The sequence below is a fragment of the Phyllopteryx taeniolatus genome, chromosome 1 (assembly GCF_024500385.1).
Source record: "Phyllopteryx taeniolatus isolate TA_2022b chromosome 1, UOR_Ptae_1.2, whole genome shotgun sequence".
Taxonomy (NCBI): Eukaryota; Metazoa; Chordata; class Actinopteri; order Syngnathiformes; family Syngnathidae; genus Phyllopteryx; species Phyllopteryx taeniolatus.
In genome coordinates, this window is record NC_084502.1 from 28,766,336 (window position 1) to 28,785,739 (window position 19,404).

At 39.6% G+C, this 19,404-nt stretch overlaps 1 protein-coding gene across 5 annotated transcripts in view; it reads left to right on the top strand.

The window, feature by feature from the left end:
• Positions 1-5,133: 5,133 nt before the first annotated feature.
• Positions 5,134-19,404, top strand: part of LOC133484008 (vang-like protein 1) — a 67,746-nt gene continuing 53,475 nt past the window's right edge. The window contains exons 1-3 of one of the 5 annotated variants that reach the window (XM_061786024.1): positions 5,134-5,308; positions 10,936-10,993; positions 13,729-13,916. In XM_061786024.1, coding sequence (XP_061642008.1) covers positions 13,846-13,916 — 71 coding nt within the window. In that variant the 5' untranslated portion in view covers positions 5,134-5,308; positions 10,936-10,993; positions 13,729-13,845. Of the gene's footprint in view, positions 5,309-10,935; positions 10,994-13,728; positions 13,917-19,018; positions 19,248-19,404 lie in introns of those variants that run through there. The other 4 variants (XM_061786129.1, XM_061786034.1, XM_061786044.1 and 1 more) reach the window with 4 other exon arrangements.

Below are 19,404 nucleotides of genomic sequence, written 5' to 3' on the forward strand. Positions count from 1 at the left end.
GCCTCCCACTTTTGATGAATAGATGGATGGATGGATGGATGGATGGATAGATAGTTAGACAGACAGATAGACAGATAGATAGATAGATAGATAGATAGATAGATAGATAGATAGATAGATAGATAGATAGATAGACAGACAGACAGACAGACAGATAGATAGATAGATAGATAGATAGATAGATAGATAGATAGATAGATAGATAGATAGATAGATAGATAGATAGATAGATAGATAGATAGATAGATAGATAGATAGATAGATAGATAGATAGATAGATAGATAGATAGATAGATAGATAGATAGATAGAAAGTTTGTTTTTACGCCCTGTATCAGTGAAACTGCATCCATGCGTCTGTTTTTTGTTGAGTCCATGATGATTGTGACAAAGCTTTTGAAGTTTTCCTGCTGTTTCGCTTAAATTCTCTTCAATCTTCAATGAAAAGGGAGTAACAAAGGGAGTTTTGGAGGTGCATTCATTTAATATAAACATCCCACAAGTGTCGGAAGAAATTAGGCACTTAAGTACAATGATAAATGAATGGATTTGAGATCATAAATATTGAGCAGGTCTAACATTTATGATTGTCGGACCCAACAAAAATCACAAGTGACACAGCTCACACAACAGGATAATCGGTCAGGATAATCTTTTAGAGAAATCTGGTTATAGGGCCTTTGCTAACTTTAATTGGAAGTGGGGGGGAGGGATGCTCAAATTTGTAGTGATTACACTAGGTTACAAAAAAAACATATTGTAAGTTGTCGATGTTTTTTCAACTGATTCTGGACGATTTTGCACTGCTGAATCTGAAAATCACATCTGTTTCTTTTTTTCAGGTCACGTTTTATGCCAAGTTGTTAACAGTTTATTAATCAAATGTTGCAAAATTTGCTAACTGTAAATTGAATGGTACACATTGGTAAAAGTAAGTACCTGTAAATTGAATGTAATGTCATCATTGTTTCAAAATTCAGGGCATAAACCTCCATTTATTTGAACCTCTAAAGCAAAAATACCTGTACATGTGAACAGAAAAATGTGTTCATAGTTCAAAAAGTTGACCTGATTGAGCAAAAACAATGTGCTATTTGGAGTCAGCACATTAAAATTGTCCTAAATCAGCTAAACAATCTGAGACAATATATTTGTTGTTGACCAGTGTTATCAACAAAAGATGAAACAATCTAGCATTTACATACTCTTCCATCAAAGCTGCATAGTGAAGTCCTTCTGATCATGTTTAGGATGAATTTGTGAAACTGCAGTACTGCAAGATTATTAATACCAATATTTGTTGTGTTTTGCTGAAAACAAATATTTGTTGTGTTTTGCTGAAAAAAAGGCATGCTGGATATAATTGCACAAGAACATCTTAACCATTTACTGTCATTCTTCATTTATATGGTTGCAAAGTTTATAATTAAATGCATTAAAACTTTTAACCATGTACCATACTTTCCTCATGTGCGTGTGGTTTTATAAACACATCTCTTCCCACTTTGTCTTCATTTTTACACTGTTTCATTTTCCCTCCCTATTTACCAAAAAGCCCAAACTCATAAACTGTGTCTTTGGGGAGGAATCCATCCATCTTCCGGACACCAAATTCAATTCATCTGGGAGTGTGGTGGTGGGGGGCACGGCACCTTGCCTTCTCATTCGGGGCCATCTGCACACGCTTCCCGCTTTGAATAAACACGAAAAGTGGCAGCACGCGCTTCCAATCAACATACGCGCATCAGAATTAATTGCACATATTAACATAGACAGGGTGGGCCAAAATTAGGCATATACACTTTTTAAAATCTTTTTTACAGGTACTGTGAATAATGGTAAATAATTGGAGTCAAAAACAAATAAACTGGTTTCTCAAACAGTATTGGACAGGCTCCGAAGGTAGGAAGGCAGAAAAGTAGTTGTAAGCGAGGAAGGAAGGATGCAAAGTAAAAAAGAAGGTATGATGTAAGGAAGGTAGGAGGGAGGGAAAGAGGTCAGAAAGGGTAGAAGAAAAACATGTCTGAAGTGGAGGGACTAAGGTAAGGATGGAAGGCAGAAAAGCAGGATTAAGCGAAGGAAGGACGCAAAATAAAAAAGCGAGTCCGATGGAAGGAAGGAAGGAAGGAAGGAAGGGCAAAAAGTGGTTTTGAGGGAATGAAGCAATGCGGAAAAGTAGGTAGGACAGAAGGAAAGCGGTCAGGAAGAAAGTGAGAAAAGCAGACACAAACAAAGGAAGGTAGGAGAAGTGGATGGCAGTCATAAAGGAAAGAAAGAAAAAAATGTGTTTTAGATGGAAGGAAGGCAGAAAAGTTTGTTTCAGTGAAGGTTGCAAATTTAAAATCGGCTAAAAATGTGGCTCTGAGGAAAGGCAGGAAGTCGGGAAAGAAGGTAGGAGAGAGGGAAGGAGGTTAGGAAATAGGAAGGAAATAAAATTCACGACAGGTATTAGGAAGGAGGTAGTGAAAGAAGGCAGAAAAGCAGGTTTAAGTGAAGAGGGGATGCAAAATGAAAAGTGGGTCAAAGGGAAGGAAAGAAAGAAAGAAAGAAAGAAAGAAAGAAAGAAAGAAAGAAAGAAAGAAAGAAAGAAAGAAAAAAGAAAGAAAGAAAAATTATTTCTGACATGGAAAGAAGGAAGGCAGGAAAGCAGGTACAAGTGAAGGAATAAAGGAAACAAGTCTGAGGTAAGGAAAGAAGGAAGGTGGAAAGGAAATTAGGAGAAAAGGAAAGAGGCCAGGAAGGAAAGAAGAAAAACAGTTCTGAGGTGGAAGGAAGGAGGTATAGGAAAGAAGGAAGAAAAGCAGGTTTAAGTGACAGAAGTAAACATGGGGAAAGTAGTTTTGGCAAAGGAAGGATGGAAGTAAGGATGCAACAATAAAAAGCAACACTGAGGAAAGACACCCTGAACTGGTCACCAGCCAATTGCAGTGTACATAGAAACAGACATCCATTCGCACCTACGGGCAATTTAGAGTCTCCAATTAACCTACCATGGGATTTGAACCGCTGTCCTCAGAACTGTGAGGCAGATGTGCTAATCAGTCGTCCACCGTGCCGCCATCAGTTCAGTTTTAACAGTTAATTTGCAATTCTCAACGGAGCCGCCAACTTTGTAATAGCCAGATTATACCACATGATGGCGCACGACTCTTACACAAAAATTAGACTCAATCATTGTCTCGTTTTCAAAACCAACTATCCAGATCTTTCCATTCAAATACATACATTCCGTTGGGAATGATTTTAATGTCGCTAATTTATCAATGTGAGTACAAAAGCACAGTTTCAAATATTGTAAATATGAATGTATAATGAGCAAAAGATATAGTTAAAACACCCTCATCCCTGACAGAGTATGGGCTTTATTTGGCTTTTCAAGGGGATGGAGAGGGGTCATACATAAGTCGTGACCTCTATTGTGTTCTGGAGGGCATGAGTTCTTAGGCTATGTGTGTGTGGTGGGGGTGGAGGGGTTGTTGAAAGGAGGACAAAATATTGATTTATACGCAGCCACCGCATTGCTGGGGGGCATCTGTTGCTTGGTGTGTGGCGTGTTTGTGCGTGTGTGTGTTTAAGAATCTCAATCAACTGGCTCGCACCACCGGCAGTGCAATTTGTGTTGCTGTGCTTCAGCCCAGTCAACATGCTAGATGTTTTCAGGTGGGTGCTTCACTTTGATTGCAGATGTGCAGTCATCAAACACTTTGAATACAAAACAAAAATGTATAAGTGAACACGAAATCAGTTCCAAGACCAAGCCAAATTATAGTGAAAGCACACGACTGTTTATAAATACAAAAAGGTTAACATGTCTCCTTGCCAAGGATATTAATCTTAAAATTCAAGATCTTAGCTTTGTTTCTTATTTTTGTAGCTTTGGTCCATATATATCGTCTTGAGATTCAGTTTTTTCTGTATATAGCAGTTGAAGCAGCACTTCCACGTTTACCAATCTTTTTTACACAAATATCTGTATTTCTACTAAAGTACAGCATGGGAGTACTTTTTTTAAACACCTGTTTAAAACACAGCTGTCAAAAATATGGCATTTGTGGCTGGCTCACGGCCTGCTTTTCAGTGGTCCGTGCCATTATACTAAAATTACCAATTGACACACCCAGTGTGGTTTGCCTGCAATGTACTACCAACTTTCTACTCTGGTGCATTAACTGTGACTGTTAATTTTGTCCTGTCCACCGGTTAAATAAATAAATAGCTGGACGAAGTGGCTGGGGAGAGGGAAGTCTGGGCGTCCCTGCTAAAGCTACTGCCCCCGCGACCTGACCTCGGATAAGCGGTAGAAAATGGATGGATGGGTGGATAAATAAATATGTGCGAGAACCGCATAAAAAGTGCAACTGTATTACAAATATATTTCAAATTTCTTAAAGGTTTTCATATCAATTAATATTTCACTATGACACAGTAGACATGTTAAGCTTGACAACATCCAACTACACAAAATAGGATGACATTTATGAAACATATATTGAAATATGCATTCTGCAGCTCCACTGTTTCAGTCACTGCTATGGAAAGATAAAATGCTAGTCGTGAAAACGGGCAGTTATCGCATAATGACAGGGTGGACAACAGTTTCAGGAACACATGCGAAATGTTCAATATGATTATGAAAATAGAATATCCACTTTCAAATCGACTCATTTCAACAAATACGTTTATGTGGACAATAAAACCGTGTACAAATTATTTTGTATCATCTAACCAATTATTACACACCCTGGAGTGTGTGAGACATGTAAAAATCACGTGTATCCAATGAAATAAAATGAAGGAAACATATTTTAGGAGACTTATCATTGGACTGGTAGGAGTGCAAACGCTTGGCCACTTATAATATGGCCTGAGTTACATTTTTCTACTACAGTTTCATGATGACTGCATGGGTGATTCTGATGAGGACACCAAGGGTATTATGATTTTGACCTACATCTAATTTTGAGCATATCTTTAACTATACTGATGGGTTAGTTTTAACGTGTTGAATCAATGAAGAATGTCAAAGTGGCGCTTGCGTCCTTCCATTTTTCTCTATGTGGCCAATGGAAGAAAAAGTTTGGTAGAAAGGTCTCACACAGAGAAGCTCCACTTGAGCGACCGACACCCTCCTAGCGGCCGGCCGCCGTACTACACCCCAGGGGTGCTGCAAGGCACTGGCGCTGTATATTCCAAAGTGGCGGTGTGACCCCCTACTGTTAGCAAGGGCTGCTTCCCCCACTGTAGCACAACTGTTTTACAACCTCTGGATGCCAAGACAACCACAGGAATGATATTGTTCCCGATAACAGGTGAGTTTCACTTCAATAGCGCATGTATGTGATGAGCTAATTAATTAGCAAGTTAGCTCAGTGGTGTGTGTGAAGGTGTCCGTGTTACAGTCTAATGGTCTGTCACCAATGCTGTGGACGTCGTGTATATGTGTTTTTGTTTGTTAGCTCAATAACGATGGTAAATGTAGAAAGTTACTCGGTTGTTTTAAAAGAAATGACACGCCTTTGTCGTCTACCTGTATGATTTTTTTGTTTTTTTTGTTTTACGAGACTAACGCACTAACCAAGTCTAGCGTACTTGTTATTTTTCTTGAGCTTCGACATGTCACAATAGTAATGCGTGGATAATTTAATTTTAAATCGGCTAGGTTTGTAGTAATGAGGTCCGGTGAGCATAAGTTTATTTGCCCCCATTGGGACTCAGCTGATAAAGTGTAAGCAGCGCAGGGATACATGACAACAGTTATTAAGTGCTGCAAGGCATTCGGCGGAGTGATCTACTGTATGTGCACTACGCTATTAGCCTTGCATAGACTTCAGTTATGTAGCTGTACAATGTGAATAATAATATACAATTGACATGAGCAATTTAAAACAAACACAATCAAAAACTAAAGTATAGCCTAATTATCTGTATCTCCGTTCAAAATATGTCATGTCTCACCATGGTAACAGAAAACTGAGAGTGGAGTGCCTTGAATGTTGAGAGGGTAGAGTTGAAATAAAACAAAGACAATATTATTCAGTGAAGTGCAAGTAATAGGTTGTCCTAAGATACAGGTTATATATAAATGTCTTGTTCACTATTGTTAGTTCAACTTTCGATCTCAGTTGTTCTTGTGACAGGCTCACACAGGTTGTCTTGTCACTGATAAATGGACAGTAGTAACGCCTAAATCTTTAGCTTTATTGAGTAAATGTGCATTATAGCGAGCACGAGTTTTAAAGGTGACATATTGTGCGAAATCGACTGTTGTATTGCATGCCTGGACCTTTATGCCATGACGTCACACTTACTTCCGGGTGGCAAAAACTCAAGATTGCACCACCAGGAAACCAAGCCTACACGTCATATGTCTAAGGCAGAGCAGTTGAGAAACAACTGGGTAAATTATAAGGCTGCAACAGTTATTAAAAAAAAAAAAAACTCAAATAATTCCATTGCAAAAAAATTCGCAGGGATCATTTTCCCACAAGGACTAATGTTACTGCAGCTGTATGCACCACTCTGTGTAGAAAATAAGTTAGCTCAATGGCGGTGATCCAGGAGGAAAGACTTCATTAAAAGACAGAGAATGTCCTAAGATCATTTCACACTTAAAAAAGAAGCTAAAGTGCAATATGTACCACAACAGCATGTCTACAATTGCCCACACAAGAGGTAACGTATAGATGTTAGCTAATTTAATATGGCCTAACATCGCTAGTTATAACGTATTGTAATGCCCCTGCCAGTGGTAAAAAAAAAAAATAGACACAGCAGCTGGTGCACTTTCAATCACTTTGAACAAACAGTAGGAAAACTAACATATGGTTTTCAATTCATGAAATTGTTGGATAAAAAAAATATTTTGCATTGATTATTATTGTGGCGGCACAGTGAACAACTGGTAAACACATCTGCCTCACAGTTCTGAGGTCCGGGGTTCGATCCCCGGCCCCGCCTGTGTGGAGTTTGCGTGTTATCCCCGTGCCTGCGGGGGTTTTCTCCGGGCACGCCGGTTTCCTCCAACATCCCAAAAACATGCGTGGTCAGTTGATTGAAGACTCTACATTACCTGTAGGTGTGATTGTGAGTGCGAATGGTTGTTTGTTTATATGTGCCCTACGATTGGCTGGCGACGAGTTCAGGGTGTACTCCGCTTCTCGCCCGAAGATAGCTGGGATAGGCTCCAGCACACCCACAAACTTTAGTGAGGATAAGCAGTACAGAAAATGGATGGATGGATGTTTATTGCAAAATATTTTATCCCATTACTGTTTATTAAACAATATTTGTTGTTTATTTGGTATTGTTTAATGATTGAACAAACCCAAACAAACAACAATTAATCAATATCAGACCAGAGGGACTGTTGTGATACTCACCGTTTTTGAAACTGAGAACTACTTTTTGAGTAATGCAAAGGGATGCTAGTTTGTTATACACTTCTAAGACTTCCTCATGTTCAACTCCGTGTCAAATAGAGGTTATTCATACTACGACTGCAACTGATAATTTTCGTAATATATTAAACTGATTTTTTTGGGGGGGATAAATTGATTATAATTCATTTGGTCTGTGACAAAAAAAAATAGGCAAAAATGTTGATCATTGTTTTCCAAAGTAAAAGCAGATGTTTGCAAATGTCTAATTTTGATGAAACACAAAAGATTGTCAGTCTGCTTTCTTGAAGGACTACAGAAATCTGAGATTATATTCTGTTGGGAGACTGAAATCAGAGGATTTGTGAGATTTAAAGTTAAACAATGACTCAAAATTATTAATCGATTATCAATGTAGTTGTTATTCAGTCGATTAATTGTGACACCTGTACTATACATAAGCACATTCATTCATGAGCTGCCATTGGCCACAGCTCACAGTAAGTCACTACGCAGGATAATGGCCGCCTAACTTTACACTCTCATTCGCTGATGCCCATGTCACTCACCAGTCCTGGCCCTTCCTTTTAGAGCCATACACAGAAGTCACAGATATTACGCTAATACCCGCAGGCTGCAACTGACATGTACATGTTATTATGTTTAATCAAGTTTCAAATTAAGTATTCAATCAAGTTTTGTTCGAATACTTGAATAATTGATGAGATAATTGATAGGATACTCAATTAAAAAAAACAAAATATTTTGGGTTTATCTGGAAGCGCAACCCAAACAAAAGTTTTGGTCATTGTTTTCAGTTCAAGAGTACAGTACATATCTCTCGAGTGCCAACTGGAGGCTGACCTTTTTTGGGGATTTCCACCGGGTCCCAAGGGTCTTGTGGAATGGGAGTAAATTTCACTTTTAATAATGTGATTGAGCAGGAGTAGGACCTAACCCTAACCCCGAAAGTTACTGGGAGTGGCGGAAACTATAACAACAAAGTCACCAGGAGTGGATGGTTTCCACTCCTGTATTTTTTTACATGTCTAGTCAGTAGCTCAGTGTTGGCCAAAGTGTGGTCATTGCCCAACTGGAGGTTGAATTTCGTGACATTCTGGAATGCCAATTGAATTCCACAGAAGTAATAACCCTAATTTGCTCTGCCATGAACAGCAACACAGCAAACATGTGATGCGATATGCCCATTTTCCTCGGGCTGCTGCTTGTCTCATGACTTTTGTTTTCCATGGAGCTTTGATGTTTGCTCTAAGGGAAGTCACAGAGACACTTTGTGTGATATTAGAGGCAGCTGCAGTTTGCCATTGCAAGTGAATTGTTAAAGTTTACTTACTATGACTGCCTTTGAATCCACTAAACAAAAAACAGATGAATGGCTTTCTTGAAAGTGAGTTCAGAATTGGAAACATAACAGACATCCTATGTGGTTCATGAGATGCTCCACATTTATCATATTTGTGCTTTCCACCCCATTTAGTAGGTATGTCTTTGAAAGCTTCAAAGCTGGTCACTATAATGAGGTCCAGTGACTTCAGACAATTTGATAGCAGCCATTAATTAGCCCCTTGTACCATGTGGAGTTTAAGGGTTCTATACATCAGTTACATAAATCGTTTGACAACATGATCGGCAATGGTCACAGTCTTAAATCGCCGGTCAATTCTAAGAGGACTTGATCACAGTAAACGAAGGATGGAGGACATTCAGTATTTGGTGTTCTTTCCTCATGTGACTCTTTACTACAAGAAATATGTAAACGTTGTAGCCTACATAATTAATAATGACAATGGTAACAAAATTTTTAACTGAACTGTACGCATCTGTAAAAAATTACTCCTCCTTTTCATCCCAAATGTTATGAATGTTAATTCAATATCACTTCTTAGTGAACTTAATTGTGTTTACAAATTCTGTAGACATTTTCAAAGTCTGTTATATTAGTTACAGAAAACACCTTTAGTATCAGTTAAATACTGGTCCTTGGGTTTTGTTAACTTAGTAATAAATATTCTAAAATTAGGCACGCCAACACGGGCAGATCAGAAATTAGCTTTTGCACTCTGCATGAACTTGGACCCATTGACCTATTAATCCCACATTGAGCAGAGTGCCTTTGCCTTTAAGAAGATTAAGCAGGTGATGAGGAGAAAAATTGCAGTCCTGTTTGGTGGAAACCCTGTCACTATTTCTTCTAGCACAAAATAATACAAATTATGCAATAATTTTTGTGTGTTAATTAAAACTGGGAAGCGTACATTAGATATGGATTAAGGCGTCGTCGGAAGATAATTTTGCAAAGTTTAGGAATGTATGTTATAACATCATGATCATTTTTGTATTAGCATGGCATAAAACTCTTAAGTTGAAACATCACAGTAACACAAGATGTCTGTCCAACTATACTGTTGTTACTACAGCTAGGAGTGCTTTGTATAAACGGTACATTAAAAACTGGTACTAGACTGTCTAACTTTGACCGATGGTAGAGATTGGGTCTTTACCGACCAATCACGATAATGCTTGTTGATGACGTCGTCGCATCTGTCTATAAATTTTTATTTATATGTATATAAATGGTTCTGGTCACTGAACTGCAAGTCCTGTTTGTTTTTTGTTTGTTTTGTTTTTTAAAACCTCTAGGTGGCGATTGCATACTAGAATGAAAGTGTACACCTTTCCCATGACCTCTAGGTGGTGGTGGCATATTGGAATGAAAGTGCACAGCTTTTTCATAACCACTAGATGGCGGCATACATTAATAAAATGTGCAAGTTTTTTTCCATTTCCCCCTATACCCATGTATAATGCGCACTATTGACTTTTGACATTTTTTGGGGGGAAACAATGCACATCATACACGAGAAATTACGGTATTTTTGGACAGGGTGATTGCGAAGTCAAGTTGTGATTGCAAGAATGTTACCAGTGGGGAGAAAATGCTCACCCAATTTCTAAGCACCTTGAGGGCACCTCCGCCTCCACCAAAAAAAAGCCATAAACCTTTGCATACTGCTGGAAGCATAGTTTGTAAGTTTCCAGTGGGGAGGTTGTGCAGCTTGTCAGGAGCGACAAAAAACAATTCAAATCTTGTTTTTCTTTTTCTAATCACTGATTACATTTCTGTTTGATATTATACCTCAGCCATGAGTTTGTCTAATTAAGAGGGACCGTTTTTTAAATCAGCACACTGGTTGCAAGTCGTGGTTGACAAATCTGTTCATATTTCACAGTTTTGAAGTTCTGGGGCTGGAATAGAAAAATCATCCCTCAGCATTGCGACTAACCCCTTCCCTGGGGAGTTGGCCCTGTTCATTTTTTGGTCTTATTTTGGGGCCTGGACATTTTGAAAGCATATATTTTTTGTCAGAATGTGTGGCCCGCAAAAGCAAATAAAATTAATCAACTTCCATTTCTGGGTGGGGGATATATCGAAGACTTGATATACTGGGGGTTGTTGCCCAGGAGAAATATAAAATGACTATATCACAACTATGGAATATAAATCCTCACGTAATGTTTCCCGCTTTCACTCTCTGCAGGTGCGCCTCTAACAGTAAGCTGTCCACTCCTCCGCCCATCCAGAAAACTCCAGCGTCGGTGCGTGTTTTTGCATCAGTTTAAAACTAAGACTACTTCATTTTCATTCTTCAAAATCCAACTCTAGTGTCTAGGCTTTACACAATCAGGATTTTTGGGGCCGATCAGCGAATTTAAAAAAACAATAACCGATCACCGATGTGATCACAAGATGGAGAAATGTCTCTATTTAAATGACCTGTTCATTTACTGGATATACTTGTGTACTGAGTATCTTCAAAAGTATTCTCTAGTCAGGTCATGTATTATAATCAACCAACATTACAACATTACAGAAATAATGGGTGCGAACTTACTGTAATTAAATTACTTTATTGTAATTAAATTACTTCACACACAGTGAAACTTTAGAGCATGATTCGACAGAACACTGGCATGTTTACGTACAACTGTTAGTGCTAGCAGTAGCTTGCTACACTACATAACGTTTTGTTGACTGCTTGTGAGCCGTATAGTATTAAAAGTCCGTGAACATTCCTCAAGCAGTTCTTGAATGAAAGTCCTGGTTACCAGTGCTCGGGAGACTTTCAAGAACTGCTTGAGGCATGTTCACGTACTTTTAATACGATACGGCTCGCAAGCAGGCAACAAAAACATTATGTAGCCTAGCAAGCTAGTGCTAGCACGAACGGTTGGATGTAAAAATGCCGCCGTTCTGTCGAATCATGCTCTAAAGTTCCGGTGTGGGTGAAGTAATTTAATTAAAAATAAAGTAATTTCATTACAGTAAGTTAGCACCCATTATTTCTGTCACGTTGTAATGTTGCTTTGACCTGACTGATTAGAATACACGATCTGACTAGAGCAGTGATTTCCAACTTTTATGGAGCCATGAAATATATTTTACAATTGAAAAATGTCACGGCACACCAATAAACAACAATGTAAAAAAAAAGTGGATACATTAATTCATCATGGGGTATCTTTGAGGTTAGGTTTAGGTTTAAGTTTAGGCATCAGCCCAGAACTACATGGGAGGAGCTTGTTAGTTATCTCAAAGCAGCTGGGTCCACAGTCACCAAGAAAAACATTGGTAACACACTACTCCGTACTGGATTAAAATCGTGCACCGCCTGTAAGGTGCCCCTGCTCAAGAAGGCACATGTACAAGCCTGTCCGAAGTTTTCCAGTGAAAACCTGAATGATTCAGAGAATGAACGCGAGAAGGTGATGTGATCAGATGAGACCAAAATTGAGCTGTTTGGAATTGACTCGCCATGTTTGGAGATAGAGGAATTCAGACTATGACCCCAAGAACACCACCCCCTCGTTAAGCATGGAGGTGGAAGCATTATGCTTTGGTGTTGTTTCTCTGCAAAGGGGACAGGTCAACCTCAGCGCATCGAGGGAAATCTGGATGGAGCCTTGTACCGCGAAATCCTGGTTGACAACCTCTGAACTTAGTTAGCCTAATTAGCACAACAAAGCTCCGCTAGCTTAGAGTGCCAACAAATGCTAACGTTTTGAATAAAAATTATAATTTTAACATATTTTTAGCAACATTTGCATTCCCCAAAACACGCTTTACTTCTAAACACCTTATATCTTACAGGAATTTACATGTTCTACCACAAATAGTGATTTACAGCGTGGACAAAGACTTTACCAAACACTTCAGCCAAGTCATTGAACACAGAAATTAACTCGACAAACTGACGTATAACACACATTTTACCACTCAAGGGTGCTAAAGGTCAAGATAAATCAAATGCAAATGAAACATTACAACAACTAAACCATTACAAAGATATAAAGGGTTATCATTGAAAACGCTTACCGCTTGAGTAAATTGCAGTCGAAGAGGCTGTGGCAGACATTACTTTGTTGGCACACTCCATTTCAAATCGCTTGTAGGCGGGAGCAGGGAAGATCGATGACTCAACAATTGGGTTGTTTGACACAACAAATTGGGTACACTCAGAAAAATATGACCCAACACAAAATACCCAGGAATTGGGTTAATGAAATAACCCAACTGTTTTTAGAGTGTGTGGGAAACCCTGAACTTAGTTTGGGACTTTCGCTGCCTCCTCTTGCTCGTTTTATACTGCAGGTGTATCAAGTAGAGCTCAGTGCTGTCCAGCATGAAGGCGTCCACCTCTCAATTCATATTTGCCTATATACCATAAAATCTCATAAAAAATCATTGCTTAAAATTTTTCGATGTCTATACACTGTAGTATATGCATTTTTCTTGTTTTCGTTTTCTTATAGTTTAGTGGTTCTAGGTATACATAACTGACTTATGTATTGTGTGAATTTTGGTTTGGAATGACTTTCTTTGCCGAATTCTTTGTTTTATGTCATGATATAGGTCTTTGATTTGGTAAATCCTGCAGAAGCACTGTTCTCTGTAAATACAATTATTTACTGCCTCGTTCTTGTCAGAGCGCTTTTTAGTGCAAACTGTTGGACAAACAAATGTGGAACGTTCATTTGTATTCATTTTTGTTTACAATTCCACCTTGGTAGAGGTCTTGGTATAGGTTATTACCCTATTATAGTACTATTCTAGTTGCAGTGTCTTAGTGAAGGCTGAAGTTTTAGATTGTGATGGATGGTGCAAGTGAAGCTGATGATGTGGCCATTGAGGTTATATGTGATGAAAAGGCTTGCAGCGTGTCAAATACCTGCTGAAATGCACTTTCTTGATTTAAAAATGTTTTTATTTTTTTATTTGTATTTATTTTTTTTCTTCACATTCAAAATCTTCATTCTCTTCACCCCCTACCTAGGTTGGTGTTGCCCTGCCTCAGGGTTGATTTCCAAGCCGACCGCCTGAGCACGACAGCTACCCTTTGCCTCTCTGTGAACAGGGACATAGTCCACTTCAGTCACACCACAGTGTTGCCATGGACACAGAGTCAACCTATTCTGGCTATTCCTACCACTCTGGGCGTTCACGGGGCTCCCATCGGCATGGGTAAGTCGAATCCTCCCTCTCTTTAATGTTGAGCCATGATTGCAGTGCTATCGGGTTATCTTGCTCCTCTTCCTCTGACTATGCATTAGTATGCGCCCAACCTCTGCTTGATGGGCCTAATCAGGCCTAATTTCTGATGGCTCTGCAGATACGATGAGAGAGAGCCTCTGTCTTGTCACCATCAGACCACCCTTGAAATGTAATTGAAGTCTAGACTTTTCACTTCAAAATGTTCCCAAAAAATATGTATAACATTTAGAAATTACAGCACTTTATGCAGTCCCAGTTTCAAGTTGTTATTGAAATATGAACCATTAATACCCACAGTCCCTTTAAGCAAGCAAATTACACAACCCAAGTTAATATTTTATGTGTTGTCTTTTTCTGAAAATGTGCCTGTGAGAAACCTGCTATAAAGTTTGCCGTCTTGTGACATCACAATTCTGCCTCTGTGAGTGAAAAATCACGGTGAGAATTAGCCTGGGCTGGCTTCGCACAAGCAAGATTGTGTTCACAGGGGTCAATATCTCCTGCTCTGGCTGCAGGAGTGTTAGAGTCGCTAAAAGTTTCCAGTTAACAACAGGAAAAAAAAAAACATTAGATTTGTCGCTCGAGGGGTCTGAAAGTCCAATTGTCCAAATATGTTTTAGGCCCTAAAAACTGGGACTGCATAAAGTGCAGAGCAGGAGATATTTACGGTGGCCTGGAAGTGCAAAACAATATAACAAATTGTGAAACACTTTAACATTTCAGGAAACACAAAAACAAAAGACGAAACACTTTTACAAAAAGACGAACCATATTACAATTGCGGAAACCCAGAAAGGGAGGGGCCCATTTCACAGACATTCTTGGAAACCCCATGGCCTTTCTCTGCAAGACCCGCCCCGCTTCAACATAGTTGGCTCCTGCATCGCGGAAAGGGTAGGCTACACAGATGGAACGTGATATCCATTCCAAATAGCGATTGTATATATGGACGCCCTGAACAGCGAGCCTGTATAGGCGTTTGTTGCTGTATATACAGTATCTTGTACTTGATCACATTTCTTAAACCATAAAAAGATAGCTTAAGAGTTAAGGAAGAAGCAGGTTGCTAAAGAGAGGATGCAGGTGAGAATTAAAGGGAAAGTGTGGATATTAGCAAGGAAGCTGCCGGCTCCATTTTTTTCATTGTACCGAGCGAAGGATCTACCTATCTGAAATGTTAGTGTTTCACAATTTGTTATATTGTAGCTATTCACCCCTATGAACACAGTCCTGCTTCTGGGAAGCCAGCCCTGGCTAATTCTCACCGTGATTTTTTACTCGCAGAGACAGAATTGTGACGGCAAACTTTATAGCAGGTTGTTCTTGTTCACAGGCACATTTTCAGAAATAGACAGCACACAAAAATAATAACTTGGGTTGTGTAATTTGCTTGCTTAAAGGGACTGTGAGTCTTAATGGTTAATAACAAGTTGATTTAGTTTTTTTTTTTTTTTTTTGCTTAAGAAAATGAAACTGGCATTTCCAATAATATCAACCATTTTGGACCAATTGGTAAACAATGATTTCCCTGTGGAACACCCCCTTTTCATCTCCAAAATCAACACGCACTGTATGTCTTGCTTTGATGTCAGTGGCAGAAGTGGAGACCAAATTCACTCCATAGCCATTGTGGAAAAAGGAATGTACTATACAATGCTATAAAGTGGCAGTTTTTAGTCATTTTTATGTCAAGGCTGTCGGGCAGAATACCCTCACCTTCAAAATGACATCTTTTCAGGAAAATAAAAAAAACCCAAAAAAAACAGCTTTCAATTGACACTTTTTTCAAGTTGGTATTATACCTTATATCGTTGTTATACTGTATATCGTAGCACGCTCACATGAACAACAGCTATCAATCAATTTTCCGCATCGCTTACACTCACTAGGGTCGCGGCCATCCTATCTCAGCTGACTCTGAGCGAAAGGTGGGGTATACCCTGAACTGGTCACCAGCCAATCGCATGGCACATAGACAAACTATCATTCACATTCACATGCACACCTATGGGCAATTTAGAGTTGCCAATTAACCTACCATGCATGTTTTTGATATGTGAGAGGAAACTGGAGTACCCGGAGAAAACCCAACGCAGGCACAGGGAGAACATGCAGACTCCACACTGGCGAGATCGGATTTGAACCCAGGTCCTCAGAAATGTGATGCCGATGTGCTCACCACTTGTACACCGTGCTGCTTGAACTACAGCTAGCACCCCAAAATTATGTTCAATCGCGAATGTAATATGCTGAAAAATTGAAAATGTATTTGGGTGTCATAGATTAAAATGACAGAAACACGAAGAAAAAAATGCTAAGAAAACAATTTTAATAAACTGGAAAAATAAACAATCTATCAATATTAATCCCTGGTTAAATCTCATTCTAGAATATATTGCATTAGAAAAAAATATCGGGCGAATGAAAAAATCTATTACATAATTACACAAATAGCTGGTCACCCTTCTTCAACATGCTGAACCTTGATCTCTCGGCTGGGTGGGGTGGGGTCCTCAGCCTCCGCGGTGTAGGCCCTGTAATTATAGGTCACTTCTGAAGGTTATTGTGCATGCAAGACTGTGTCAAATAGACTTGTATGTGTCTTAGTCATTGCGATAAATAACTCATAACTGTGCAAACTTCCTGGATATCTCCTCACTTGCACTCTATTTCTAAAGATGTTGAGAATTTACATGGGCACTCCCACCACACTTCAGTTGTACAGCTGGGTCCACTACTTCGGTCCTGCATACTTCTGTCCTTGGCCTGTCCAGCCCTGTCCTATATTGTCCTGTCCTTCCTTCACAGGGTATAAAGCGCTACTACTGTCCCATCCAACACTCAAATGTAATGTGTCATTGTACTAGGCATATAATGATTTACTTTCCTCATCTTTATTACAGCTAATGTCCTGTCTTTTGTTGTCTTCTCTTCATGTATTATTTAGTTATCTTTTCACTGTCACTCCCCTTTAAAACTTGTTCTGTCTGACTGAAATAAATAATAAAAAAATCCATCAGAATACAAAGAACCACAGGGACAGCTTAAAAACTCTACTGTGTCACACTAAAACTGTTCCAGCATAAAAGGGGTACAGATCCTCCTTTGTGTTTGACCTAATAGATGAACAGGACAAAATAAATAAATAACCACACAAATACAGCTGGTGAGTGCCTCATCTTTGAAAGCCTCATCAACCCAAGCAATCATATACGTGGCTTAATGACCCAAAACTAGGGTTTGAACTGTTCACAACATCAATGGTTCAGTTGGTATCTTGGTTTTGTGGTGATGGTTTTCTGTTCGGTTTGGTATACGACGTTGACTCTTAAGAAAATTAATTATGCCTTGTATTTTTCTTAATCAGAAATATATCTTTGTGCATCTATCTATGCCAGCGGCGTGTAGTGACAGGCAGAACATTTAAATGCTCTTCCATTGAATGGCAAAAGGTACAATAAAGCTGTGTATCCACCTGTTGCTATTCATACTAGAGTACAAAAGTTCTCTTCCTACAAATATACCAGCTTTGTGTTTAACTAAACAAGCCCAGATTTGACACTGTGTAAAGTACATTTGTGACTAAACTAGACAAGATTTCAGTATTCATACATCCATCCATCCATCCATTTTCTGAGCTGCTTCTCCTCACTAGGGTCGCGGGCGTGCTGGAGCCTATCCCAGCTGTCATCGGGCAGGAGGCGGGGTACACCCTGAACTGGTTGCCAGCCAATCGCAGGGCACATACAAACAAACAACCATCTGCACTCACCTTCACACCCACGGGGAATTTAGAGTCTCCAATTAATGCATATTTTTGGGATGTGGCAGGAAACCGGAGAAAACCCACGCAGGCACGGGGAGAACATGCAAACTCCACACAGGCGGGGCCGGGGATTGAAGCCGGGTCCTCAGAACTGTGACGCTGACGCTCTAACCAGTCTCCACCGTGCCGCCAGTATTCATACATTTTATATTATTTTTGTTTGGTGGTTAACTGTGAGATTTTTCAAATGTAAAATAGGTGCCTTCGCACAACAAAGGTCTACTGATCATATGTGAATGAGCTCTGCTTATGCATAAATTTCACTCTACATGAACGTCATATTTAATGTTACTATCAGCATTGATATGGTTCCAGTCACGTCCATAAATTTTGGGACATGAACACAATTGTCGTCTTTTTAGCTCCAAACACCACCACAAATAGTTTGAAATTAAACAAACAAGATGTCCTTGCTGCAGACTTTCAGCTTTAATTTGATTGTATTTACACCCAAATCAGGTAAAACGGTGTGGGAATTAAAACAGTTTGTGTTTATGCCTCCATTTTTTTTAAGGCTAGCTCGCTACATGCTAGCATTGCGTATCCTCGGGTGAAGCAAAGTTTCCATGTTAATCAAAACACCCCAGTCAGTCATGAACATGATTGTGATATCCCTTCGGTGGTACTTTTTGGAGCGTGTAAATTGAGGTAAAGACGGAAAAGGTTCAAAAAGAGTCATTTTTGTTTGTACTTCTTAGTGGGAACTTCCCACTGGGAGCACTTATTAACTGTGCATATATGTGAAACGCTCTTATGAAACAAAGGTTTTGAACAAACCTCCTCCAAAACTATTCGGTTGTTAAATTTTTTTTAATTAAAATATGTGAAAATGTTTGTCACATCACTGTTCAGGGCTCGAAGTTGACAGATTCATCATTGCTCAGAACAAGTCAAAAATAGTCACGGGAAAGCTAGCAAAACATCCAACCTTCCCGATCAAGCAAGCGTATGAAAATGTTTTTTGTCGTATGTAGGGATGTCACAATATTCATGATATCGCGAAATTAAAACTGCCTCGATATTGTCGTGGCCTTGTCTCTGCATAAAATAATGAGCGTTGTGCTTCAAATGTAGTTTTATGCCATCTATACGAAGCCAAGCCACTTAGACAGGCCGCGAGAGCGCTTCACTTCCTCATTTGAGTGTAAATGCTCCCGATTGGATTCGTAACCCATGTGACCACATATCTACGTCTAAAGATAGACACTGATTGGCTGACTGGGCTGCGTGACCGCAGCATTGAGAGGAGTGCTATGACGTACTACGCCTGTCAAAGTGTCGCTTCATAATCGACTGGGCAAGAGAGAGGCGCCTTGTTGTTCATGCCGGCCTCTGTCCCAGCAAATGCAGACTCACGGGCCGGGATCGGTTGCCGTGGACCTCCGGTTTCCGAACGCAGCGTCCTAGCATGTGGACTTCATGAAGACTGGAGCAAGCTGGTCCGCACAGACTTTGAGGCAGGATGGGAACACAAGGTCTGGGCCCTCCGCTATGTTGATGTTTTGTTGTTTGAAGATACCTCTCTCATCCTGTTTGTGGATGGTCAACGGAGAAGGGCGAGTCAGAGGTGTGATGGTGGTTGTTTGGTAGTGCGGGTGGGTGGGTGTGGGGTGTAAAAGTGTCCTTTTCAAA